This window comes from Dicentrarchus labrax, unplaced genomic scaffold, assembly GCF_905237075.1.
Source record: "Dicentrarchus labrax unplaced genomic scaffold, dlabrax2021, whole genome shotgun sequence".
NCBI lineage: Eukaryota > Metazoa > Chordata > Actinopteri > Moronidae > Dicentrarchus > Dicentrarchus labrax.
Genome location: NW_026136706.1, coordinates 28,265,057 through 28,291,619, shown reverse-complemented (window position 1 = coordinate 28,291,619; position 26,563 = coordinate 28,265,057). Strand labels below are relative to the sequence as shown.

At 40.6% G+C, this 26,563-nt stretch overlaps 2 protein-coding genes across 17 annotated transcripts in view; one reads left to right on the top strand and one right to left on the bottom strand.

The window, feature by feature from the left end:
• Positions 1 to 6,048, top strand: part of caska (calcium/calmodulin-dependent serine protein kinase a) — a 164,783-nt gene extending 158,735 nt beyond the window's left edge. For all 16 annotated transcript variants that reach the window (XM_051403220.1, XM_051403217.1, XM_051403223.1 and 13 more), the window contains 4 exons: positions 45 to 125; positions 224 to 426; positions 514 to 597; positions 4,456 to 6,048. In XM_051403220.1, coding sequence (XP_051259180.1) covers positions 45 to 125; positions 224 to 426; positions 514 to 597; positions 4,456 to 4,632 — 545 coding nt within the window. In that variant the 3' untranslated portion in view covers positions 4,633 to 6,048. The remainder of the gene's footprint in view (positions 1 to 44; positions 126 to 223; positions 427 to 513; positions 598 to 4,455) is intronic.
• Positions 6,049 to 14,005: 7,957 nt separating this feature from the next.
• nyx (nyctalopin) lies at positions 14,006 to 24,751 on the bottom strand. The gene is made up of 5 exons (XM_051403304.1): positions 24,422 to 24,751; positions 24,139 to 24,203; positions 20,620 to 20,906; positions 18,062 to 18,366; positions 14,006 to 15,902 (listed from the first exon to the last, which is right to left on the bottom strand). Exons 2-5 carry the CDS (start codon positions 24,158 to 24,160, stop codon positions 15,077 to 15,079), a joined length of 1,440 nt encoding a protein of 479 aa, XP_051259264.1. The 5' UTR covers positions 24,161 to 24,203; positions 24,422 to 24,751; the 3' UTR covers positions 14,006 to 15,076.
• Between the last annotated feature and the right edge of the window lie 1,812 nt (positions 24,752 to 26,563).

Here is a 26,563-nt window from a genome sequence, read left to right as displayed (position 1 = left end):
TTCATTAACTGACCTCTCTGACTGACTGTCTGTATCTCTGTCAGGTGCCCATGGAGTGGGCCGAAGACACATCAAGAACACACTCATAACCAAACACCCGGACAGATTTGCCTACCCCATCCCACGTAAGACACACAATCACCACACACAAGTCCTCCACAGAAACACAACGGCACCACTATATATGTCAGTGAATGTAAATGTGTCTCCTGCTGTCCCGCAGACACAACCAGACCTCCAAAGAAGGATGAGGAGAACGGGAAGAACTATTACTTTGTCTCCCATGACCAGATGATGCAGGACATCAGCAACAACGAGTACCTTGAGTACGGCAGCCACGAGGACGCCATGTACGGTACGCGGCTGGAGACCATCCGCAAGATCCACCAACAGGGACTCATAGCTATACTGGATGTCGAACCTCAGGTGTGTGTGTTTAGGTGTGAGTGTGCATGCATGCATATATAATATATGCATATATATTTTTTACCTCTAACAACCGTTCTCCATCAGGCCCTGAAGGTCCTGCGGACAGCAGAGTTTGCCCCATATGTCGTTTTTATCGCTGCACCAACTATTACTCCAGGCATCAATGAGGTAGGAACACACAAAAGACACACGGTTACAAAGTTAACGGTTGCAAGTTATTACATTACTCTTTATTACTGAATCAAAACAAGTCCATCTAAAAACCTGCAGCGTCATTGTGTAAAGCACTGCCATCATGCAGCATCACTCTCATTCTGCCTGCTCTTCACGCTCTCATTCCTCTGCACTCATTTATTTTTGCATGCTGCATGTGTTTGTTTATTTGGTGCCCCCTCCTCAGATGCCCAGGTGGTGTCGAACGTTGCCAGTAAGTAAAACCTTATAGGATAGTGACTGCGTAGTGTTATTTTTAATTATGTGTATGTGTATTCCTTGCCATATGCTGTCTGTGTGCTTCTAGATAGTTAGTCCTTGTTTGCCCATTCACTTCTTCCCTTGCTGAGTAAAGGCCCCACAAACTGTGCTGTAACAATATCCATGTCACACTGTGGCTCTAATATGATAGACTGTAAAAAGATGTATTATAGGAGCACTGGCACTTGTTTTTTGTCTTTTTTTCCACCTTATTCAAAAGTAAGATATGCTGGCGATTCACTTTTTAGCCAGAAACAGGGATTTGGAGTCTTTGTCAAAAAGATCTCCTGAAGCATGGTTTAAAGGTCACAGAATATTTGACACTTTTTATAACAGATGTCTGAGCTGTGTGAGGTGTGAAATAAGTCAAATATTTAACATTCTGTTCATGTATACAAAGTGAAGTACATTTTGGAAAGTTCCCATAGTAAATCTTGGTCTAATCTTGTAGAACCCCACATCTCGCTCCCACAGTGGCTTCAGGGCTCATAAGCGGAAGTACAGCAGCAGTACAGCAGCAGTACAGAGCATATTATCTTTGAGATTATTCCTTTGAGAGATTGGGCCAAGACCATGGCACTTCAACATTCTGACAGTTTTCAAGTGGATTCCCTCTTTCCTTAAAAGAGATTCTGTAAAGTAACAAATTTAGAGATATTTTAAAAAACCTTTAGGAAGGATATTAAAATCAGTTCTTATTTTGCAATAGGCCAGCAAGATCTGATAGGCTCTTTGAAGTCCACTCCATCACACTATGTGCACTGGAAGATCAGGATTCAGTGCCAGAGGAGACCGGACAGAAATAAAAGAGGGAGTCTGGTCAATATTGTTGATAAAAGGGAGGGAGCCTTGTAGGATATCATGCTAGAGACTCAAAGTCACTCCACAAAGAATTCTTCTTAGTCAAGGGCAAATTTGTCATAATTCTGGTCTAGACCTGCTCTATTTGAAAAGTCAAACTCAAAGTCAGCTTTATTGTCAATTACTTCACATGCACCAGACATACAAAGGAATCATCATAAAGTGCACAGGTACAAACAGACAAAACATTTCCTAAAACTAAAAGTAAACATTCAATTTCACAGCAGGTATGACATTTACTAATGCTAAAAAGATTTAAAAAGATAGACAATAAAATATAAAATATACAATAATATAAAATATACAATATACTAGATTGGTAATGGCAGCAAAAAACATTAATAGTGCAAAAATAACAGTCAGTGAAAACAGTAAATGGTAAATAGAAAAATAGCAGCCAATTTCAGTCTGTATCCTGTGGTAGTGACAGTACTAGTGCAATAGACACTTTGGGGGGGGGGGAATCAGCTTTCTGACAGCTTGGTGGAAGCTTTAAGTGAGTCTGGTGTAGCGGGCACGGAGGCTCCTATACCTTCTTCCAGACGGCAGGAGGGTGAACAGACTGTGTGCAGGGTGGCTGGCGTCGCTCACAATCGAGATAGCTTTCGGGTGAGGCGGGTGTGGAAGGGAAGGGAGTGGGGCACCAATGATCTTACCAGCTGTGTTAACTATGCGTTGCAGTGCTTTTCTGCTGTATTCAGTGCAGCTCCCGCCCCACGCAGTGATACATGGAAGGAGCTTTCAGTGTGCCCCGGTAGAATGTGCACATGATGGGTGGGGAGGTTTTCCCCCCTTTAGGTTGGGGAGAAAAAAAAGGGGGGGTGGGTTTTTTTTTTCCGTGATGCAGAGTTGGTCGTCCAGGAGAGGTCCTCATTGATGTGCACCCCCAGGAATTTGGTGCTGCTCACTCTCTCCACAGCAGCACCGTCAATGGTCAGTGGTGGGTGTTCGGTGTGGCCCCTCCGGAAGTCAACAACAATCTCCTTGGTTTTGCTGACATTCAGCAGGAGGTTGTTGTCTCTGCACCACGTGGTCAAAAGGTTGACCTCCTTCTTGTAGTGGGTCTCATTGTTCTTGGTGATGAGACCCACCAGAGTAGTATCGTCCGCAAACTTCACCATGTGATTGGTGCTGTAGGTTGGTGTGCAGTCGTGAGTCAGCAGGGTAAAGAGAAGGGGACTGAGCACACAGCCTTGGGGGGCCCCTGTACTGAGTGTGATGCTGCTCGAGGTGTTGTTGCCGACTCGTATCCCTTGTGGCCTCTCACTGAGGAAGTCCAGCAGCCAGTTGCAAAGGGAGGTGTTGAGCCCTAGCTGGTCCAGTTTGCAGATGAGTTGTTGTGGGATTATGGTGTTGAATGCTGAACTAAAGTCTATGAAAAGCATTCTCACATATGAGTCTGTTGTGTCTAGGTGGGTGAGGGCTGGGTGGAGAGCAGAGCAGATTGCATCCTCTGTGGAACGTTTGGCTCTGTATGCACACTGAAAGGGGTCCAGGGTGGGGGTGGTCTTGATGTGAGACATGACTAAAGCACTATGATGGGGGTCAGTGCCACAGGGCGATAGTCATTGAAGCAGGATGGAGCAGGTTTCTTTGGTACAGGTATGATGATGGTGGCCTTGAAATGTGATGGAACATAACCTTTGTTATGGTAAATGGACCTGTACTTGTATAGCGCCTTTCTAGTCTTCTGACCACTCAAAGCACTTTTACACTACATACACACACATTCACTCAGTGATGGCAAAGCCCATCAAACAGAAACTAATCATTCATACACATTCACACACCGATGCACGGCATCGGGAGCAATTTGGGGTTCAGTATCTTGCTCAAGGATACTTCGACATGTGGCAGGAGGAGCCGGGGATCGATCCAACAACCTTCCGATTAGGGGACGACCCGCTCTGCCTCTGAGCCACACCCGCCCTTGTGAATTGATGCTATACAAATACAATTAAACTGAATTGAATTTAAACTAATTTTGAGTTGAGGTGACCAATAACAGAGTTGTAGATTGGGCAGGGATAGACCTCCCAGTTCCTTTGCATTTAAGCATTTAGGGGGCGGCTGTGGCTCAGAGGCAGGGCAGGTCGTCCACTATTCGGAAGGTTGTTGGTTTGATCCCCGGCTCCTCTGTGTGAATGTGTGTGAAACAGCGAATGTGGCTGTAGTCTAAAAGCGCTTTAAGAGGTCCGAGGACTAGAAAGGTGCTATACAAGTAAATCAAGTAAGTAATCAAATATTAGCAAATCGCAAGCTAACTGGCTTGCTAATTTACATCATTCGTTCGTTAGCTAGCATTTTGCCAACATTAGCCAACTTAATATGTGACTATATATATGTTGCTTTTACCTTTTAACCATCTTCAAAATGTGGTTGTCTTTTCATCATAGATTAGCCTAGCACATAGCATATGTACAGGAAAGGAGGAAGTTGACAGAGGCTTGCTCAACTTGTATTGGAGCACAGAGCAAAAAGGGGCGGGACTTAAGAAGGGTCAATTGGGCACCAGTGGATTTGTCTGGGTTCCCCCACGACCAAATGTTTCACCATGTTTTTCTTGGGTCTTGGGTAGCTCAGTTGCTAACTATTCTAACTAACTTTTCTCTCAGCCCTGTATATGTTCTCATCTCTCCATCACTGCCTTCCATCAGTGTGTAACACCCTCTGTTACTCCTCCTCCTCCAGGACGAATCTCTCCAGCGGCTGCAGAAGGAGTCCGAGATCCTGCAGAAGACCTACACCCACTACTTCGACCAGACCATTATCAACAACGAGATCGATGAGACCATCAGGCACCTGGAGCAGGCCATCGACCTGGTGTGCACCACCAGCCAGTGGGTTCCTGTGTCCTGGGTCTACTGACCTGCAGTCCCCGACCACCTCCACTTCCTTCTCCCTTCCCAACAACGACACCTCAGCCTAACTCCATCATTCTCTCTTCAAAATAAGAATAAATAAAAAAACTATTGAAACAAGGCAATGGGAAACCTCTCTCTACACTGCACTTGATTGATAACCCCCCTCAGCGAACTGAACTGAAAGCGAGCGCAGGATTCTTTCCTCTTGAACGCTGCACAAAATGATTGGACTCTTGCCCTGACAGACGACCTAGTCATAGTGTTGTATAAAAACAGAGTAAACAAAAGTGAATATTGTCATGTCTGTACTAGCTAGGAGGCAACATTTTTGTAGATGTTTGTTTTAAAGAGACAGTACTGCGTCCCGTCCTGCCATGATAATGCACTGCTGGTCTCCAACACAACCTTCCCATCACATAGACCTGTTGGGTGTGTACTGAACCATCTGTAGACAGACACTGTCAGTGGGTATTCTGTGGATCAGCAGACTGAAGTAAAAGCACACAAACACACTGCAGTGTTTATAGATCACATCACCACTCCTCATTCTGTGTTCATTTTTTTTTTTTTCTGAGCTGTAAGGCTGCGTTCGCATCTTATTGTTACCCTTCGGTACAGTTACAGTATCACCACGCACACACATGCACCTTTCCACCCACCAGGTACTGTCTCTTCTAAATAAATCCATAAATGTTTTAGAGATTTGAATGAGGTTATCATGCATGTGGACATTTGTAAGCTTCCATGCTGTCAGTCAGTCAGTGTTCCCAGTGTCCCTTCATAAACCTCCAAGAAAAAAAAGAAGACACAAACATACATATTAAAAAACATTCCATCTGTTTGGAAGACTGCACTCAGCCAAGGGAAGCAAGAGGGGGCAAGAAAAAAAACTAACCACGATGGAGCCGGACTTGACACCTATGCACATCCCTTGCATTTTGGGTGACATTTCTAAACCACAGATTTCTAAAAAAAAAAAAAAAAAAAGAGAGAAAAAAAAAAATTGACCATGTAGTGAGATGTGTTTGTAAAGAAAAATCGAATAAAATTTTTCCTCTTGCTGATTTGTCATTCGCAAAAAAAAAGGAACAATTTCACCATCTTCCTCATTTGCCATTTCAGAAATGTGATGTCCAAGAGTATTAGTGTTTCAATCAAGTTTAAAAATCCACAAGAGATGAAATGCTTTTTTTTATTCTGAAACTGTGTAACTGTCTGCGAAGGAAGTGTACACTATAAATTCTGCAAAGGCCACTACTTTGCAAGTGAAGAGGAGGCAGTGTGTGCATCTATATAACCATGTATATGAATATGACATACAACTGCCCCTTGTGTAAATTACTCTGCAATGATAAAGGTTCTTCAGTATGAACAATTTTTTAAATATATTTCCTTTTATGTGTTGGAAAAGTGAACCTTGGAGTGACTCTTCTGTGTTTTCTTTTCCACTGCACACAAACATGCAAGCGTATCTGTGAGCAGGGGCAGCTTTCACAAAGCCAACTTACTTGCTTAAATGCTGATTTGAATTTGAATTTATTGAAAGATGGTCCTAAAGACACAAATACAAAACAAAATGCATAATGCACAACAAAAATGGCATTACATAACGAACATACACTACAGTGACACAGACCTCACTGCTCATGCCTAAACCTAACCGGGAACGAACACCAGCCAATCAGAGGCAGAGTAGGGCGGGCCTTCACAGAATGTTGAGGAAAAAAATTAAGTGTTAAATGTCCAGTGTTTAGGATGTAGTAGCGATGTAGCTGTAGATTACAACCCTCTCACCTCACCCTCTTATTTCAAGTGTGTAGGAGAAACTATGATGGCCGCCTTCTAGAGTTTGGTTGTAACCAGTCAAGTGATTAGTACATTAAACAATGGTGGATTCTATATGGACATTAAATACAACATTAATGGGCCTAAGATAAGTGTCAGAGGTGTTCTGATATACTGATCCCGAAGCTGGTTATTAACTGTTCCGCTACAAGCAGAACTGGGCAGTTTTTCAACTCATAGTCACAAGCAGAAATATCAGAATCATGAGCAGAGGACTTAAAGGTCCATTCTGTAACACTGAGGAGGATCTATTGTCAGATATGGAATATAATATTCATAGGTATGTTTTCATTAGTGTATAATCACCTGAATATAGGAATCCTTATGTTTTTGTTACCTTAAAATTACCTTAAACACCATGGGCCCTTCAAGTTTTTTCTGTGGTCAGAGAATACATTTCCTTGTATTCCGTTCCTACTGTATCCAATCAGGAGAGAGAACTCCAGAAAAAGGCAATCCTTAAGGGCAGGCAGCAGAATGTCAGTGTGGTGGGAGGGGGAGGGGGGACTGCTAATTGCAAGAACAGACAGGAAGTGAGTCAAAATGCTCCCTTGACTTACAGCATCTTTAAATTGATTAACTGGGAAACTAATCTGCAAAATAATCGACAGTGAAAAATAAATAGCAACCCTCAAAATTAAGAAATAATAAAAAACTATTAATTAATCTTATTAGATTTATCTCCCAGGTAATAAAGCCAGGTGTCATTTGTAATGAACAGGTAGTGACTCTGCTGATCTATAACAATCACACAGATTATCTGTGCAGTATTGTTACCATGATGTACTATCCCAGTTCAAAGTGAGTAAGTTTTTCATATCAGGCAATGTGATCTCTCTCTCTCTCTCTCTCTCTCTCTCTCTCTCTCTCTCTCTCTCTCTCTCTCTCTCTCTCTCTCTCTCTCTCTCTCTCTCTCTCTCTCTCTCACCCCAACTGGTCGAGACAGACAACCACCCACCTAGAGCCGGAGGATCTGTCCTAGGTTTCTGCCTTTTAACAGGCAGTTTTTCCTTGCCCTTGTCGCCAAGTGCTTGCTCATGGTGGTACTGTTGGGTCTCTGTAAATAATGTTTTAAAGAGTTCGGTCTAGACCTGCTCTAAAAGTGTCCTGAGATAACTTCTGTTATGAATTGGCGCTATACAAATAAATTGAATTGAATTGAATTAAATTGATACAGGCTCCAGAGATTGGAGATATACTACAATAGTGTCAAATTCTGCAAAAAAAGATTAAAAAAAGAGTTTGGTTTGAAAGGAAAACACTACAGAGCAAGGCAGAGAGGCTGTATAAGCAGTGAGGGACAAGACATGGTGGCAAGACGCTGCAAACTGTGGGAAAAATAGGCATGGATTATAGATTATTGCATGGATTATTGAGGGCAAACAAGGTCATTAAGTGATTTGAAAGCTGCACACAAACTCCCTGCTAAAAAATTACATAAAAGACGCACAACAAACAAACTATTATTAGATCACGATTTTCACATGAATGTATCAGGAGAATCTGTATAAACATGACAGAGCATAAAACTGCCAAGAGCATTTTTTTTATTTTTTGTTAAAATAAGTTTCAAATAGCTCCATGTTCAGACAGCAACCACTGATATAGAGAGTTCAGTCAGTAACATGGTTCCCGCAGTCCCTCCTTTCACAGAATACAGAGAGGTATCTCCACTTTATCCAGGGCAGGCAGCAGAATGTTCCCTTCCCTCCAGGAAGTTGCAATGTTGTTTTGCACTATGTGCAACGTTGTGGTAGAGCACAAATGAAAGTCACCAATTGACCAACACTCTTACACAGTAAAACACATCTGTAGAGTGGCAGTTATTGCAATTTTAGTGCAAAAACGTTGCAAGTTGCATCGCAGTTTTTTTTTTTTTTTTTTTTTTTAAGTTGTCATAAAATCAGGCATTTCAGGCTGCAACTTTCCCCCAAAAAAGCCTATGAAATCCTGGAGGGACTGAAAATCTTCTGAAAAGAGAGCCACTTTTCTCAGTCTCATATATTTCTCAAATTGAATACATACATGGAGTCCAGCATGCGAGTCCTCAGGATTATGTACATGTTTCAGGTGAATGAGCGCTCAGCTGACCTCTCAGTCAAGTGCTGCATTTTGTGATTTCAATCAATCCAAATGAGTGATTAGAATCAAGCACAGCCTGAATACTGTGTTTTACTGTTACGTAATCCCATAGCATTAATATGTGAGCGCTGACTGAGGACAGCTGTGTTTGTTTTGCTTTTAATCGAGTATGGATTTGAATGCCTGGAATGAAAATGGATACGTCACCTCAGCGGGAGGTTTCAGGCTAATGTGGCTGTTACTGTCAGCACTGGGAGTGCTGGAAACATGCTCCTACAAAGGAAATATTAGAAAATGAAAGATGCATATATGCATACATATTTCTCAGTCATTTGTTATCTAAGCAGTGCTGCTTTGAAGAACAAGAACAAAAAATCACATTTCCACCAATGTGAGGAAAAATTAAGATTCTGAAAGTTATGATAAGAAACTTTCTCAAAATATTGACTTAGTATCACAAAGTCATTATTTTGAGATATAAGTAAAAAATCTTTTCATTATTTTGAGAACGTTTGACATTATAATGACTTAAAGACTTAAAATCTTTAAGGGCTTCCATAGAAATTGGATCTAGTGATGAAGTCTTTTTGAAAGTAGCATTCATATATAGAATATGAGCAGTGTTGGGAAAGTTACTTTTAAAAAGTAATAAATTAATAATACAGTTACTAGTTACTTCTTCCAAAAAGTAACTAAATTAGTTACTCAGTTACAAATTATAAAAGTAAGTAGTTACTTCAGAAAGTAACTATTGCGTTACTTTCAAGTAAATTTTTAAATGCTCAAATGTGACCCCACCTCCACCCCTCTTTAACAGAACTTAAAATACATGTGCATGTTCAATTATTTATGATAAATCTGAATATTATAATGAAATGGACACTTAATACATTATTAACAGAAACAATGTACATAAGTCTAAACTATTTTAATGTTGCTGTGGGACAAAGTGAGACTAGCCTCCAATCAAATGCCATGTATGTAGATATTATGTTTATATAGTGGATCCATACAAATAACACAATAGATGTTTTGGAACTTTTGATATTTATTGCCCCTCAACAGGCCACAACTGGGCAAAATTAAATTATGCTTGTTGAGCACTATACCAAAAATAGATAACAAATATATACACTCTTTGTCTGAATTTGTTTTTGTTTTATTTACACTACAATCGGTCTAAAAAAGTATTTTCTTCCTCGAAAAAGTAGAACAGTGTAACAATATGAGGTGTTTTCAATCTAACTGAAAAGTACAATGTATAGCAAAACTAAGGAATCCAAATATAAACAGGTAATACATAAGAAATAAAAAATACATCTCCATAAAAACAAATCTCTTTCTCTGGCCATTGACAATCTCACTTCAAGAGGCTGCAGCCAGCCAACAAATAAATCTAAATGAAATGATGCTCTTTAAGCAATATACCAAAAATGTATTCAAACAATATATACACTCTTTTTAGTGCAAATGTAATAAGATGCAACACAACTCGCCATACCTGTCTCTCGTTGACTGACTCGCTTGTGTTGTTCGTTGTTAGTCTGACTATGCGTGCTTTCGAACACCCGCCCAACTCTACCTCTGATTGGCTTACCATGAAATTTTACTCAACCTCAGCCAATCGTCAGCATGTATGCCCTTGTCTCGTGCACTGCCCACTAACCAAGGAAGAACAGTAAAGTGATCTAGTTGGTCTGATGAAAAAAACAGCTTCAATTATAGTAAACCGCCGGCAGTAACGGTAACGGCGTTATTAAGATGGGAAGAGTAATCAATTAGATTACTCGTTACTGAAAAAAGTAACGCCGTTAGTAACGCCGTTATTCCCATCACTGAATATGAGTACCTACTTTACCAGTAAAAATGTTCTCTGTTCCGGGTATACTGTAGTGTGGAAATGTCTTATGTACTAACTTTTGTACTTTTACTTACTTTATAATAATATGGGATGTCTACACTGTGGTATTATAACGTTTACCTGAGTACAAAATCTGAGTACTTCGTCCACCTCTGGTGTCCTGTAACAAAGGAAATGACTTAATATTTTTATTATTTATTATTAATAAAAATAATTATTTATTAGAGGCAGTTTGGATAATAGGAGAGTCCTGTCAGCAGTGGTTCCCAACCGTCAAAGTTTCATGGGGGGTTGCGAGGCCTTCATGATTTTAAAGGGTGTACGAAAACTTACACAGTAAGTTTATCTCTCAACATTTTGTTCATCTCTGTGAAGAAAACTAAATGAAATTGTTATTTATTATTATTTAAGATCTAAACTTTGAAGAGCTGAACACGAGCTGTATTCACAGAGCCTTCACTCTCTGATAAACAGCCTCATCCTGATTTTGAGAAGTTCAAACAACCAAAGAGCTAATAGAACAATATGAGGAAAACCGTGGATTTTTTTTTTTTTTTTTTTAAAGAAGCCCATTAAGTCTGGATGATTGTTAAAATTTTTAAATACAAATGACGGAATTGGGTTCCTAAAATATGGCACTTCCGGCAGTTATTGTGTTCACTGTTTGGGTTCATTGTACAGTTGATCAGTTGTTCTCTACTGTTATTGTCATGCATTGAATATAATATAAAATATGTCACTTAGTCTGTTTACTCAGTGATATAAAATGGCTTTCTTAAGAAAGGGGGAACCACTGGCCTAGGTATAACACATATCACAGGACCACTGCCCGTCCCCCTCCAAGAGTTGACCTTCCATGAATTAATCAACACTTTTGTTTTCTGGAAAATCATGATCGGCCTCTCAGGGCCACTAAAGAGTCTACAAACTAAGGCTACAAAATGAGAGCAAACAAGGAAAAACTGGTTTTCATGTTCCCTGTCCATTTAACATCACACATTACGGCAAGGCTGCTGACAGTTGAGCTAATCTTTAATTCACAGGTCCCATTGTTTCCAATCCCATTTCAATCCAATCCAGGAGGGAGCTGATATATAATCATACATTCTTAGAAAAGTAACAGGAAAGTAGGCTTCAATATAATTTGGTAGCAATTATTGGGGAAAGAGAGAGACCGTGCTTCATTAATGAATTCCAAGTAATTGCTAGCATAATCCAGAGAGTCTTTTATGCAGTGCAGCAAACCCAACAGGAAGTCGGCCATTTTGGATTTTGTTGCAATTTTTGGCGATTTGAAGTAACTCCTCCTAGGGAATTTATCGTATTTGGACACAGTACTCTAAACACATTCACCATTAAAAGTTGTGCTATTTACGTCATTCCGTCGAACATCGTGGATGTGGCGTGGCGTTCCGTGGCATCCAATTTTGAACCTTCGCCATGAAAGAGGGATTTGTCATAAATTCTGCGTACATGATCTGATTGCAACAAATCTTCACGTTTGATAAGAGTCCCGCCCTGAACACGTCTATGTGATAATATTCAGAAATAGTGACAGCGCCACCTAGTGGCAACAGGAAATTGATTTAGGTTAATAACTCCCCAATCGCTTGTTGCACATTCAAAAAAATGTATATCACTTCCGGTGAACAGAGCTGAATCTCCCTTTATAGGCCATTACCCCCTGGAATTTTTTTTGCGCTAGAGCGCGAAATGTCCATAAATTCCTTTTTCGTGTTCCTCCTACACGCTTTGTCTGATTCACACAAAACTTTTCACGTAGCATCAGGAAACTCAGCCAGGACTTTGTCACATGGTGTGACTTCAACCACCTGCGCTTCAACACCACCAAGACCAAGGAGATGGTGGTGGACCTCAGAAGGCCTGTGACCATCAACGGTGACCATGTGGAGTTGATACAGACTTACAAATACCTGGCAGTACACCTGGATGATAGGCTGGACTGGACTGCCTACACAGACGCCCTGTGCAGAAGAGGTCAGAGCCGGTTATACTTCCTCAGAAGGCTGGCGTCCTTCAACATGCAGGTGTTCTATCAGACTGTTGTGGCGAGCGCCCTCTTCCATGCAGTAGTGTGCTCGGGAGGCAGCATTAAGAAGAAGGATGCCTCCCATCTGGACAAACTGGTGAGGAAGGCAGGCTCTGTGTTGGGCACAGAGCTGGACAGACTGACATCTGTGGCAGAGCGACGGGCACTGAACAGGCTCCTGTCAGTCATGGACAATCCACTGCATCCACTGCACAGCACCATCTACAGGCAGAGGAGCAGCTTCAGCAACAGGCTGTCCTGCTCCACTGAAAGACTAAGGAGATCGTCCCTCCCCCACGCCATGAGGCTCTTCATCTCCACCCAGGGAAGGAAAACCATAAAACTCTAAACTCCAATATGTCTGCCCTGTATCAAACTGTACCACCTGACGCAGTGCACCCTGCATTATGTGACCACCTACTTATGCACCTTAGGCCTTTCAAGCACTGGATTTGACCATGTACCTTAGGACACTCACCCAATGCTCGTTATTTTGCAATGTATTCTATTTTATTTTATTTTATTTTATTTTATTTTATTTTATTTTATTTTATTAGTTCTTTTGCATTTGACCTCCTGTTGTTGTTGTTATTATTGTTATTATTATCAGTCAATGGATACTGCTGGAAACTGTGAATTTCCCCTTGGGGATGAATAAAGTATCTATCTAATCTAATTTAATCTTGTAAGAAGTACTTAAACAGGAATGTTTCTTTAACTTACAAAACTAAGTCAGTGTCACTTAAAATTTCTGGTAAAAGCTGCTTAATAAAGAATGTTTCTTACAAAATTTAGTTCTTAATTAGAATTTTGATGTAATTAATTTTGTTTTCGTTAGAATAACACATTACAGGTGACATAGTATAAATAGCAACAAAGTCCATAGAGGGTGGAGCTTGTGGTGGATGAATGGATCAAACACAGAACTTACACCCAGGAGAAATAATTTTCACTGACAGTTTGGTTAGATTTGGGAAAAGACCATGGTTTGGGTTAAAGGTCAACAACAGGTAATTAAGTTATGTGTTAATTTCTGTCTTACTTTTGAAATCAGTCTAAATAAATGTTAAATTTGACACCAAACACCAGAAATTGGCTTGAAAGTGGCTGCCACTTCTCTAGATCCACCCCTGCTGACACTTCGGTGCTACAAGCATCTGCCAAAATTAAGTGTTAACAGATTTTCCTACCGTGCACCTGTAAAAAATATACCAGTGCCTACATAGAAAACAGTGAGTTCACTACAGCAGCTCTTCTGTAACCCCTCTGCCATTTCAGCTATGGTCCAGATAAATTAAATACATTCTGAATCCTTTTACTTTTCTGCAGGAGTTCAGGATAAAGGCATGAGAGCTGCTGCATGGCAACCAGGGTACATACAAGGGATGACATGCAGCATCCAGCCTCCCAGTTGTCTTAGTCCCAGCCTAATCCCATATTAAAGGGCCAAAAGGCCAGTGTGCAGATTACAGGCATTCACCACTGAAACCGGTTGACTCCTCGACAGAGGATGAAAGGAGCCACTGAGGAGCGCCAAAATTCGACAGCAATTTTTTTATTTTATTTAGAAAAATATATCATGTGACAGAGCGTTTTGTCTAATAACACCACTGAACTGGATCACTGGCTGTCAGACCAAACTACTTACATTCACCAGGTAAAAAGAAAGCAGTGGAGGGTGTTGGAACAGGGATTCTCTCTCTCTCTCTCTCGAATATCAAGCACAGTTCATTTGGTAAAGTACCTGAAAGGATTTCTTTGCCTAAAGAGATCTGACATGCTTTGACACTATTCCCTCCCCCATCCACAAGCTGACATATGGCAAGCACACCCACTACACCGCCATGTATGGGGAAAGATCATATCCATAAGGGGAAAACAGTCCATGCTCGAGGCAAAAGTCCCTCCATTATGCTGTAGCGTAGCCGAGCAGCAACCACACTGAGCCGCACGCAATAAGAAGATTAATGCATTTATGGAAAAGCTGCACAACCTACATTTAGAGTTGAGTGAATAGAAGAGGACATCTGTTTAGGAGATAACTACAGGAGCTCTTATCTCCTTTAACTTTACACATAGATGTAAATGAAAATACAGAAAAAACACTAGTATCAGACTATGTAATGCTATGAATATTACGTAATATTAATTAAAATTGAGTATTAAGCAAGAAAAGGTGGAGGATCACACATACATTTCCACAAGTAATCCACAGTTTGAAATCAACCGCCGCCTCTGTAATTGTAGCAATCAATCCTGCAGCTTTGGCAGGAACCAGGAGAAGTTATGTATCAGACATTCTCTTATATAAGTAGGTCATCTATAAATATCATAGATTATTGTGTATAAACAACTCATGTGAAAAGTAATGCCGCCATGTCAGCGTCAGTCTTTCTTCTGAAGATGGCTGAGAATATGCAGTTTACCACACTTGTGCTTCAACAGAAAAAATCCCCCCCTAATTCCGGTGCCGACTCACACCAGTAACCACATGTGCAAGGAAGAGCATTCCTTGGTGCTTTCTCAGAGAAAAAAAATTCTCTCATCGGCAATTTAAAAAAGCTACCCCTTGATGTTTCCGTCTGGATACAAATTCCATTTCCACTGTTCTCATGTGCAGGAAAGACAGAAATGTATATCTGAATGGCCAATCAAACCAAAGATAAGCCACACTACAAGGAAGCAAAGGAGCAATTGGCTTGCCTGCGCCCGGTGCCTGACCCCTGCAGAGAGCTGCCCATCCTCGGGGTCCAGAAGGGTCCCATTGCGGAGGCTCTCTGTGCTGTTCCCCATCTCCTCCCTGAGCTCCTGCTGGAGCAGCTTGGAGATGAGGCTGTTGAAGCGGTTCTCCGTGGTGGACACGATCTCTGACGAGGCCGTGGTCAGATTTAGCTCTGCAGGGTCCACGCACGTGCCGTTCACCTTGGCAAAGACCACCTCACTGAGATCCAGCCCTGCCACAGAGGAAGGTGAGGCACAGGGGATGTCCCGCACCAGCTTGTAGTTTTCCATCCACTCCTTCAGCCACTCCAGGGAGCAGTCGCACACCCAGGGGTTTCTAAACAGGTAGAGGCGGCCGAGGAAGTAGATGGGCTGGAAGACGGGGAAGGGAAGGGTGGTAAGGTTGTTGCTGTTCAAGTGGAGCGTGATCAGGCTGGTCAGGTTTTCAAAAGTGCCTTCCTCGATGTATAGCACCTGGTTCCTGTCCAGGTACAGGACCTCCAACTCTACTAGGTCGCTGAACCAGGTCTTGGACACGTTGGTCAACTGGTTACCTCCAAGGTTGAGCATCTTGAGGCGAACAAGGCCCTTGAAGGCAAGCTGGGGCAGATCAGACAGCAGGTTGTCATTGAGGTAGAAGTTCTCCAGCCGCACAAGGTCCTGAAAGGCCTGGTCATGGATCACGTTGATGCGGTTCTCCTGGAGGTTCAGGTACCTGAGATAAGACAAAGAAAGTGATGTTCAGAAGACTAAGGACTTAAGGGTAATTTTTTTCAAAAGCACTTCGTAGAGCGACTAAATGAAGTGGTAAGGTGACGACCAAAATGCAGGCGAAAACAAATATTAAAGGAATACTCTCCAAACCTAGTAATCCTGCGTACACAAAAAGGGAAAAGTACAACCACCACTAGAAATGTACAACAAGAGAATAATCATGGAGGAAGGGAACAACTGAGCTGCAGCAAAGAGACTAAAAGCTACCTATCCAGGCACATTGGCACGTGGAAAGAAAACACAAGGCCAAGCAGTAAGAACAAGATGTGCAGCAGTGTCCTAAGAGGGTAGTATCTCAACGGATTGGGCTGGTGTTGTTCTACATTTTTCTTACCGTTAACAAATTCAATGAAAAAACAAAAGTGCTTCAGTTTGTCTCCCAATAGTTGTGACTTCTTAACCCAGTCTGAAGTCCATTTGTTTTTTTCTGAAGATGTTTAAAAATGGGTAAAAAATATATAATTTAATTTCTAAAAATGTTGAGAACTGCTGTTTTTAACAGATATTAGGAAACAGGAGTGAATATGCTCTGCATGAATGATTAATTATGCATAATTAATATAACTGAATTAATATAAATATAAACTGGTGAGTTTTAAAAAAACCCTGTACAGTTGTTATGAACAGGGAAATTATCTATAGAGACCAAAACTGTTTTTTGTACCAGACTGTAAACATAGTTTATTTCCACTGTAAAGTTGGGCATTTTAATATGGGGTCTAATGGAGATTGACTCACTGCTGGAGCCAGCTTCAAGTGGCTGTTAGAGGAAATGCAGTTTTTGTTACTTCCATTGTGTGTGTTAGTAAGAGTAGAGTATATATAATGAGGAGCCTAGCTGGAATTGTGGGTCAAACAATTACTTAGTAATTTGGTAAAGTCTTACCAAATTCACCTACGGAGTTGGAGTTGACACTTTTGGAGTTTCTTTTTCTATATTCAAGTTTGTAATTTGTTATCAAAGAAGCATGTCTCTAATGCAGTGCCTCATTTTCATATGAATGATTCAACTGGGAGATGTTTTTTTTTGTCCATTCATTGTCCAGCTACAGTGACACTGCAGAAACAGAGCAAACGTTCTGTTTACTTTAAGAACCCTAAAAACCCCAAATCCTCCAGTATATACAGTGTTGGGTAGTTACATGTACAGTACTTACTTAATCAGATTACAAGAATAAGTAACTATAATTAGCCCAGGTTACATTTGAAAAAATGTGTAATTAGATTATTACCTTACTTTGTCAAGGATAACTTGATTACATTTTTGATTACATCTTTAAAATATGGCAATTTTCATGATAATCAATGCTCTATGAACCCTTTGGGCTTTAAAGATGTTGATAGGGGAATGGGATCAATCTCATGTTATTCCATTGTCCAGTACATTGGAGATCAGAGTTGTCACACACATGCCTGCACAGCTTCTGAGTGGTCGACAGACTCAACCTGAGGCATCATGGGATTGCTAGTGGACAGCTAGCAAAACAATGGTTTTAAACATGAAGAAAATTGATCAATAATCACAGAAGACATTCTGTATTATTTGATTTGACCAAGTGTAAATGCTGAATATGCTAAATTCATATTATTTGCAGATTAGATTATTTTTTTATATTATATATAATTACAAAAATTGCCCTGTAATTTGTGTTCAGTTACTGACTACATTTCAAAGTAATCCGATCCAACACTGGCAGTAGTTGTATAAACGGTATTATAGTAGTAGCATATCTTTCAGCCAGCAGTGGCAGCTCCAGTCTGACATCTTTGATTTGACAGAGTTTGCATTAATTGTAATGGAAGAGCCCTTTCACAGTTAAAGTCATTCCTGTATTTTGTGACTCAACATCTGCCTGGTGTAGTTTTTTCCCCTCGATAGAGGACTCTCAATCAACTCATCTAGTGAGTTCATATTTCTATAGTCTTCGTTTTAAGCAGTTGGCAGTATCATGTTACTGATTCAGGACTTATAACTACAAGAGTAGCTTAACACTGCTAATTAAATGTTTAGGCTTACACATAGCTAGAATATTGGTAGCTATGTTAGGCAGTGCTAACCTGAGTTAGCATTACATGATCTACTTCCAGCCTGCAACTCACTTGAGACTACCCAGGCCCAGCAGGGAATTGTAGGCCACCGCCTCTATCTTGTTCCTCTCCAGGTAGATGTGAGTCAGGTTCTCCATGCCTCTGATGGCTCCGGGGACCCTCCTGAAGTTGTTTTGGAAGCAGAGCAGCTCCTTCAGTGTCGTTTGCTCAATGAAGATGCGGTCGGGGATGTTGAAGAGATTACAGTCTGACAAGTCCAGGCGCACCAGCTTCTTCAGCCCTGTGAATGTTCGTGTGTGAAGATAACTGATGTACTCGTTGTGCGCCATTTTCAGGTCCACCAAGTTGGCGAGGCCCTGCAGGACAAAGGTTCAGTTGTGTGGTCAATATGCAGATTTTAACATGTACTTTCACAAGCTGCTGTTCAATTTACAAACACCCAAACTAAACCTGAATATAACTGTCAAGAGAACAGGTTTAAAGCTGCAGTAACTTTTGGAAAAATATTTATTATGTTTACTGAAATTTTCACTATATCCTGATATAGTAACTGAGATAGATAATCTGTGAAAAAAATCAGGTTCCTCTGGCTCCCCTAGTGCTCCTAATGGTATTTACAAGAATCCACTGGGCCTGAACAAAAACAACCAATCAGAGTCAAGAAAGGTATAAAGATCCAAGCCAGTGGATTTCTGCAAATTCCATTAGGAGCACTAGGAGTGTACTACTATCAGGATATAGTGAAAATTTCAGCAAATATGACAAAAAAGTTACTACTAAAAGTAGCTGTAACTGCACTTACATTCCACATATGATTTCCTCCTTCCATAAGGTTTTTGTGGTGCATTTATTTGCACTAACATTACAGGTTAAATTCATTTCTTAACCTTTGGACCAGCGACTGAAATTTTGAATTTCCTTTGGTAGAATTTTTTTTGGGCTTTTCATAAGCACAAATCTGAAGAAATGTTCAAATCACTTCCCTGGTGCCCCCATGATTGAAAAAGCACTGCAAAAGTGCCCTCTGTGGTGCTAGCCCTAACCCTGACAAAGCTGTCTGCCACTGCCTAAAATATTTTGTTACAGAGGTGGCTTGGTCTGGGGAGGTGTTTTCAGCAGCACAGACACTACTGATGAACATTATTATATGATCCACTGTGATCCTCTCACTCTTCCACAATTGCACGTTATACACGTGATACTACTCTATAGAGTTAATAGGCCAATATCAAATTGAATATTTTATATAGTAGAGGATACTCAAGATGAAACTGACTGAAGGGCGGGACTGAGAGTAATAATTACAAAAATGTCTGCTACTTCAGCAGTAGGGACAGCACCATGGATTTATCAATACAAACAGCTAGTGATATTTCAGAGCCGTGGTCAGAGCCATACATTTTCAGTCAGATAAAGGATCAATGAGTCAGGCAGACTAAACTTACAACCCCTCTGACCCTGCACGCTCTCTTCTACCAGGGGACGGAGAGGGGGGATAGCAGGTTAACAAGGGGGACTGCATCCATCGCCTCATATTATTTGTAGTTAAAATCTAGAGAATGGTGCAGCTTTGACAGAGGTGTATGCACTCTTATTTCCACACTTTGATAGAACAAAATGTCCTGATACTTTACAGTGTACAGTACACTTTACACTCAACAGCAGGTACAGCCTTCTTTTGGAAAGTGTAGTCTACACTAAGGGGACGACTGAGGAAGGAAGGAAGGTTGCCAGTTTGATCCCCGGCTCCTCTCTTTGCATGTGTCCTTGAGCAAGACACTGAACCCTAAATTGCTGCCCATCAGTGTATCAGTGTGTATGAATGATTAGTTTCCATTCTGGTGAGCAGTTGGCACCTTGCATGGCAGCCACTGCCATCAGTGTATGAATGTGTGTGAATGGGGTGAGTGTGGCATGTAGTCTACAGCGAGTGGTTGAAAGACTAGAAAGGTGCTATATAAGTACAGTCCATTTACCATTTACACTACTGGTCACCAAATCTTCACAGGGGGTTGCAAGGCCTTCTTTATTTTAAGGGGGCCCAATATTTTTCCTTAAGAACACCTTTTCTATCATTGAGTAAATATACATTTTGAGCAGACTGAGTATTTTCTTCTTTGCTCTTTGGTTGTTTGACTGCTTTTCTAATATGTAATTTTTTTTACACCCCTTAAAATCAAGAAGGCCTTGCGACCCCCTGTGAAGCTTTGGCACCCCCTAGTGAGGGTCCAAACCACTGGTATAAGAGAACTTTTATTAATCTTAAATTAATTTTTGAAAGAAAACAAATAAAATAGTTGTTTTTAAAGTATAATCTTTAAGATCTTAACTTAAATAAGGGAACGGTGAAGAGTTGGACACAAGCTATATTCACAGAGCCTTCACTCTCACTCAACAGCCTCATCCTGCATTAGAAAAGTAAAAAAAACAAAGAGCTAATAGAACAATGTGAATGAGACAATGAATTTGTTGAAAAAGACGTCTATTATTTATGTATGACTATTAAAAAATTAAGAAAATGCATAATACAGAATTAGAGAATTGTAGAAAAAAAAGTTCCTAAAAATATCAGGAAAACAATCAGACTTTATCACAAAAAGTCAGCAGACCTTGAAGGCTCCGGGCGTGATGAAGGAGATGTTGTTGTGATCCAAACAGAGGTACTTGAGGGAGGGCAGGGTTCCGAAGGCTCTCTCTGCCAGAAACTTAAGTCTGTTCTTCTCCAGGTTGATGGCCGAGGCCTCGCAGGGAAACTCTTTAGGCAGCTCAGCCAGGCCAGAGCGGTCGCAGAGCACGCTGCAGCTCTTCTCCTGCGTGCAGGAGCAGGACGGAGGGCAGGCCCGAACGCACGCCCACCGCGCCAGCACCGCCTGGGGCAGCAGGCACAGCAAAGATACTGAAAGCAGGAAAGAGGGAGGGAAACAACACTGCGGTCAGTCTAAAATACTGCTGCTAAAAAGAACCACGAGAGCCAGACAAACAAGTGTGAGAACTGTCAATAATGTGCATGTCCATAGTAATCCATATTCTACTGCAACATCAGGGTTGATTAACCGATTAGTTGTTTGGTCCATAAAATGTCAGAAAAGTGTTTCCCAATGCCCAACTTGACGTCTTCAAATGTCTTGTTTTGTCCACAATCCAAAAGATATCCAGTTTACTGTCCCAGAGAACTAAAGAAAGCTGAAAATGTTCTGATTTGAGAAGCTGAAATCAGAGAATGTGGACATTTATTCTCAAAAAATGAATAGTTGGAGATTAATTTAATAGATTGATTTAATAGTTGAAAAGTAATTAATGAATTGACGAATCATTGCAGCTCTATGCAACATTATTTGATTACCTCTCAGTTTTAAAGAAATATACTACCAAATGAAATGGGGGTTGTTTGTTTCGAAAAGGCTGGATTTATTGGAACATTGTTTCAGTTATATGAAGTTGCAAAAATATCATCCACCCTCTCAAAGCATAAATAATTTTTTTTCTTGATATGTTTTTCTCTAACCCCAACTGGTCGAGGCAGACAACCACCCATCTAGAGCCAGGGTCTGTCCTAGGTTTCTGCCTCTTAAAAGAAGGTTTTTCCTTGCCCTTGTCTCCAAGGTCTTGCTCATGGTGGTACTGTTGGGTCTCTGTAATTAATGTTTTAAAGAGTTCGGTCTAGACCTGCTCTATTTGAAAAGTGTCCTGAGATAACTTCTGTTATGAATTGGCGCTATACAAATACAATTTAATTGAATGTTTTTATATAATTTCTGTTGTGTAGTGACAAATGTTAGTTAAAGGAATAGTGCAACATTTTAGAAATATATTAACGCTTATTCCTTGTGAGGAGTTCATTGAGAAGGTCAATACCACTCTCGTGCCTGTATTTTAAATATTAAGCTATAGCCAGCAGCCAGTTAGCTTAGCTTAGCATAAAGACTAGAAACAGGTGTAAACAGCTAGCCTTGCAAATTCCTCCAAAGCTCATTTTAGGATTAACGCATTACATTTTGTTTGTGTATGAATGACAAGTTGTGGTTCTACAGGCAGGGTTATGTTCTGGACTTTTTCTTGGCAGTGAGTTTCTTGGTGTGTTGTTGTTACTGTGGAGCTCCTGCTAAGCTAAGGCTTCATAGTGAACAGATGGATAACTATTCCTATAAAACACAATTCCTTGGTTAAAGTTCCAGTGAGTAACATTTAGGAGGATTTATTGTGAAAAATGTAAAATAATATTATTGGTGTGGTATTTGGGGTATAATCACCTCATATTCATCTACAGAGGGAGCAGGTCCTCTTCTACTCCTCTAGACACCACTGAATCCTATACACTGCTCCATTAAAGCGGCAGTAGGTAACTTTTTTAAAAACACATTTTTGTCATAGAATCAAAAATCCACTGAGTATGAATGAAAGTCTTATTCAAAGGTCGTCAAATACAAATGCTTTGGAACGATCAACTATCTTTCTTGGCTCTGATTGGTTGTTTTGTTCAGGCACTGTAGATTCTTGTAATTGCCATTAGGAGCACTAGGGGGAGTCAGAGAAACCTGATTGATTGATTTCACAGATTATCTGTCTTATATACTACTGTCAGGATATAGTGAAAGTCTCAGTGAATATGACGAAGTTACAGACTACAGCTTTAAATGCAACTTAAAAAAAAATAAAAAATACCATACCATATACCTTTAAAGTTCCCAGTCTACCAGAGTTCTCACACACACACACACACACACACACACACACACACACACACACACACACACACACACACACACACACACACACACACACACACACACACACACACACACACACACACACACACACACACACACACACACACACACACACACACACACACACAAGACACAAGCCTCTCCTATTACACTGACAGTGTAGTATATTTCGGATTTGACTGACACGTTAGCTCGATTATTCTTTTATTTCTTTTTTCTAATCATGATTGTCTCTTTGTGGTTCCTAAATGAATCATAGACCCTTTTCTACAGCAGACATTTTGATTCTAGTCATAGCAGGAAAAACCCAGCTGCTATCAGCAGTGAGACCTGTGTCTGAAGTCAAAATGTCCCATTCTTAAGCTTTTGAACAGCTGCAAAAGGGACCTTGTGATTTGGGGAGGCTGTGGCTCAGAGGCAGAGCAGGTTGTCCTCTAATCGGAAGGTTGTGGGTTCAATCCCCAGCTCCTGCTGCCACATGTCGAAATATCCTTGAGCAAGATACTGAACCCCAAATTGCTCCCGGTGTTGTGCATCAGTGTGTGAATGTGTATGAATGCATTAGTTTCTGTTTGATGGACTTTGCTGTGTGAAAGGGTGAATGTTGCATGTAGTGTTAAAGCACTTTGAGTGGTTGGAAGACTAGAAAGGCGCTATAAGTACAGGTCCATTTACCATTTGTGAACATGTTTATGTTTAGTGTTTTTAGTTTTCCCCCCTGAAGTTTAGATCAATACAAATTACACACATTCTGCAACAGAATTTGTCTAGATTTTGCCTTTGCTGTCATCGCCACAGAATTAAAGATAAAGGATGACGTAAAAGATGTAGGAGCCTCAGCTCTGAGTCACAACCAGCTCTTTCTTTACTCCATTGTCTCCAAAGGAATTTTGGAAAACAGTCTACCGAACATACCTGCATCAGTAAATGAAAACAGAAAACAACTTCCAAAGATTACATGCTTGCATTGATTTTCACAGCAACCCAAGGACACTGGTGGGGTAGTGAGCCCATGTTTAAGTCACGTTGAACGGCAGGTTGGGGGCTAAACTGCCTCTTTGCCAGCCGCTGGTGAAACGATGATGTGATTAAGAAAGAACAGCTTACAGCAGAGATTAGCCCCACACAATAGGTTATTGTCTGTGCCTGGGATTTCACCTCCATCCAGTTCACTTCGGCTGGAGTTCGGGCTCTGCCTTTTAGTCTGATCAATCAGTCAAATCAATCCCTGCAGATAAAAAGGTCTCAGACATACATTTATGAATGGTTCTTCGAAAGTAATCTTAATGTTAAGGAGCTGGGCCATTGTTAATTCTTATTAAAAGGAGCCTGTGAGAGCATTTTTACAGCTGAGGAGGAGAAAAAAACCCACAGTAGAAGAGTAAAGGGATTGAAACTGACCGGTGAAAGTGATGACAGTCATTACTGAGGTCTCTCATCTGGGACATGCCAGGATTAATGGAGGTCTGAAATGGCACAAAAAGAGCACAACAGCACTTAATGATGAACTATCATGAATTATAGAAATGTGACAAAGCCTGTTGTTGGAAGTCCTGAAGTGATCTAGTTTCAAAGGCATAGGTTTAGCTAAGTTTGACTCTAACAGGTAAAAATTGTTAACCTGTGCAAGCAGAAACTGCCAGAAATGTAAGAAAGTTAACTTGTAGAAAGGGAGTCGACATACCTGTTGATTTTTCTGGACAGTTGCATCCATGTGTACTAAAAGTCACTGTCCAAATATTCATGTCCATCCTGCCATCCCATATCAGTCTGCACCGCGCACCTTCAGCGGCACCACTGAGGCTTCTGCCTGACACAGTCCTCCAGGAGTGAGTGTGTGTGCGCGCTTGTGTTTTTACACTTCATCATCCCCCCTTTTACTGTGCGTGTTCAATCACACACATACACACCAAAAAGCCATCTCTTAATGGCAGTCAAATCCCCTGGATGGAGTGATGGAGGGAGGGATGGATGGAAATGGGCGGTTGGCAGGATTACAGAAGTAAAGCGAAGCTCTCGGATCAAACCACAGAGGCAGAGCGGTAACTTAGAAACACACAGATCACTCACACACTCTCTTCCCCTCCTTGCTTCAAGAGGCGGCTACATGATATGGTTTCCTGTTTACACCTTGAAGAAGTTCGGTTTTGTATGTCTTACTCCCAAGATACGTTTAACAAGATCTGGGGCCCTTTCATAGAATACATCAGGAAGGATAGACCACAAACTGGGACCTAAATGCAGTGCATTGTCTGTTTTTTTACTTGTTAGTTATCCATACTGAGACTTTGCCACTCCCCTCCAGCCCAGACCTCAATCTGTGCGAGTGGACTTTCTGGGACATCTGTTCAGTGAATCGACATGTGCAGGCTGTATGTTTTTCTGTTTTAATTGTCTGGTCTTTTTTGTTTTTATTGTGTGTGCCTGTATGTATAAAAATCTGCATAAATAAAATGTACAAAAAAAAAAAGAAAAATGCAGATGCTGAAATGGATTAGGGGATTAACACGCCATCAGTGATGTGATCTGATGACAGAGACGATCAATACAATTCATTAAAAGATCCCTCCAGACATCTATTAAGATATACACCGATCCTTGGAGCACTTTTTATAGGTACTGACCACTGCAGAGTGGGAACACCCCACAAGAGCTGCAGTTTTGGAGATGCTCTGACCCAGTCGTCTAGCCATTATAATTTGGCCCTTGTCAAAGTAGCTCAAATCCTTACGATGCCCATTTTTCTTGCTTCTAAACACATCAACACTTGATCTTGAATAGAAAAATAAACAAAAAATGAATTAAAATAGCTCAATACAGAGTATAAGTAAAATGCAAGATATCTATAAGATATTGATGATACATATAAGAAGATGAACACATGCAAAATCAGCCACAGGTATTTATAGTTTTAATAGGGATCAGTGGAGCGATAGTATTTCTTTAGCCCACACATTTAATAATCCAATCACTAAAATTACTCTAAAACATAATCTGATTATATGATATGGCTTTTTATGTTCCTCAAATGAGAGTGAGTATATATATATATGTATTTTTTATTTATTTTTTTCCCCCCTTGTACAAGCAAACAATTAATGGACTGCGAAAACTGGAAGATTTGTTCTTATCTTGGTGAAAGTGCTCTCAACCATCAAAATCAACAATAAGAAAACAGTGAATTGAAAACAAGAATTAAAAACAAAATAATAAAAACTGATGAAAAATACCAAACTAAAATAACTGATATGCACTGGTGGCTTCAATTTTCTACATCACACTGTACAAGTTGCATACTGAACCAGGACTGACTTCAAAATTATTTGTGATGTCACAAATCCTGCTGGTAGGCCCCGCCCCTTAAAATCAGATTTTCAATGAACACAGAGAAACTTTCCACTTTCAGCAGATGAATGTGAAAACATCCTTCTAGAGTCACACTCTGCACAGACAGCATTCAAACAGCACACTGTAGGAACAAGGAGAAACACTGATTATGACTGGAGGGGAGCTTTAAATAGGATACTGTCTGAGCTGTATGGACCATATTTTCTCCAGAAAGCTCAATGTGTTCACTACAGCTGCATTTGAAGGCCCCTAAAACATTTATTTTCAAAATGACACAGAAATTATACAACAGGGCTTTAATGGGTGTCACTGGCTCTGTGGTTATGAAACCTACTCAGCACATTAGAGACCATGTGACCGTTCAAGAGTAACATCAATAATAAAAACCTCCCAAAATTGGGGTAAACATGGTTTTCATGCAGGATGAAAGATATGTAAGCACTGTTTTGTCTTCCCGCTGCCTAAAAAGCTACCACAG

Bases quoted from the DNA above. Each gene is read 5' to 3' on its own strand.
- nyx (XM_051403304.1), bottom strand. From the start codon at position 24,160: ATGACTGTCATCACTTTCACCG. The intron at 20,907-24,138 runs GTCAGTTTCAAT...TCCTGCTTTCAG, and splicing joins GACTGTCATCACTTTCACCG to TATCTTTGCTGTGCCTGCTG. The intron at 15,903-18,061 runs GTGAGTTGCAGG...GTCTTATCTCAG, and splicing joins CTGGGCCTGGGTAGTCTCAA to GTACCTGAACCTCCAGGAGA.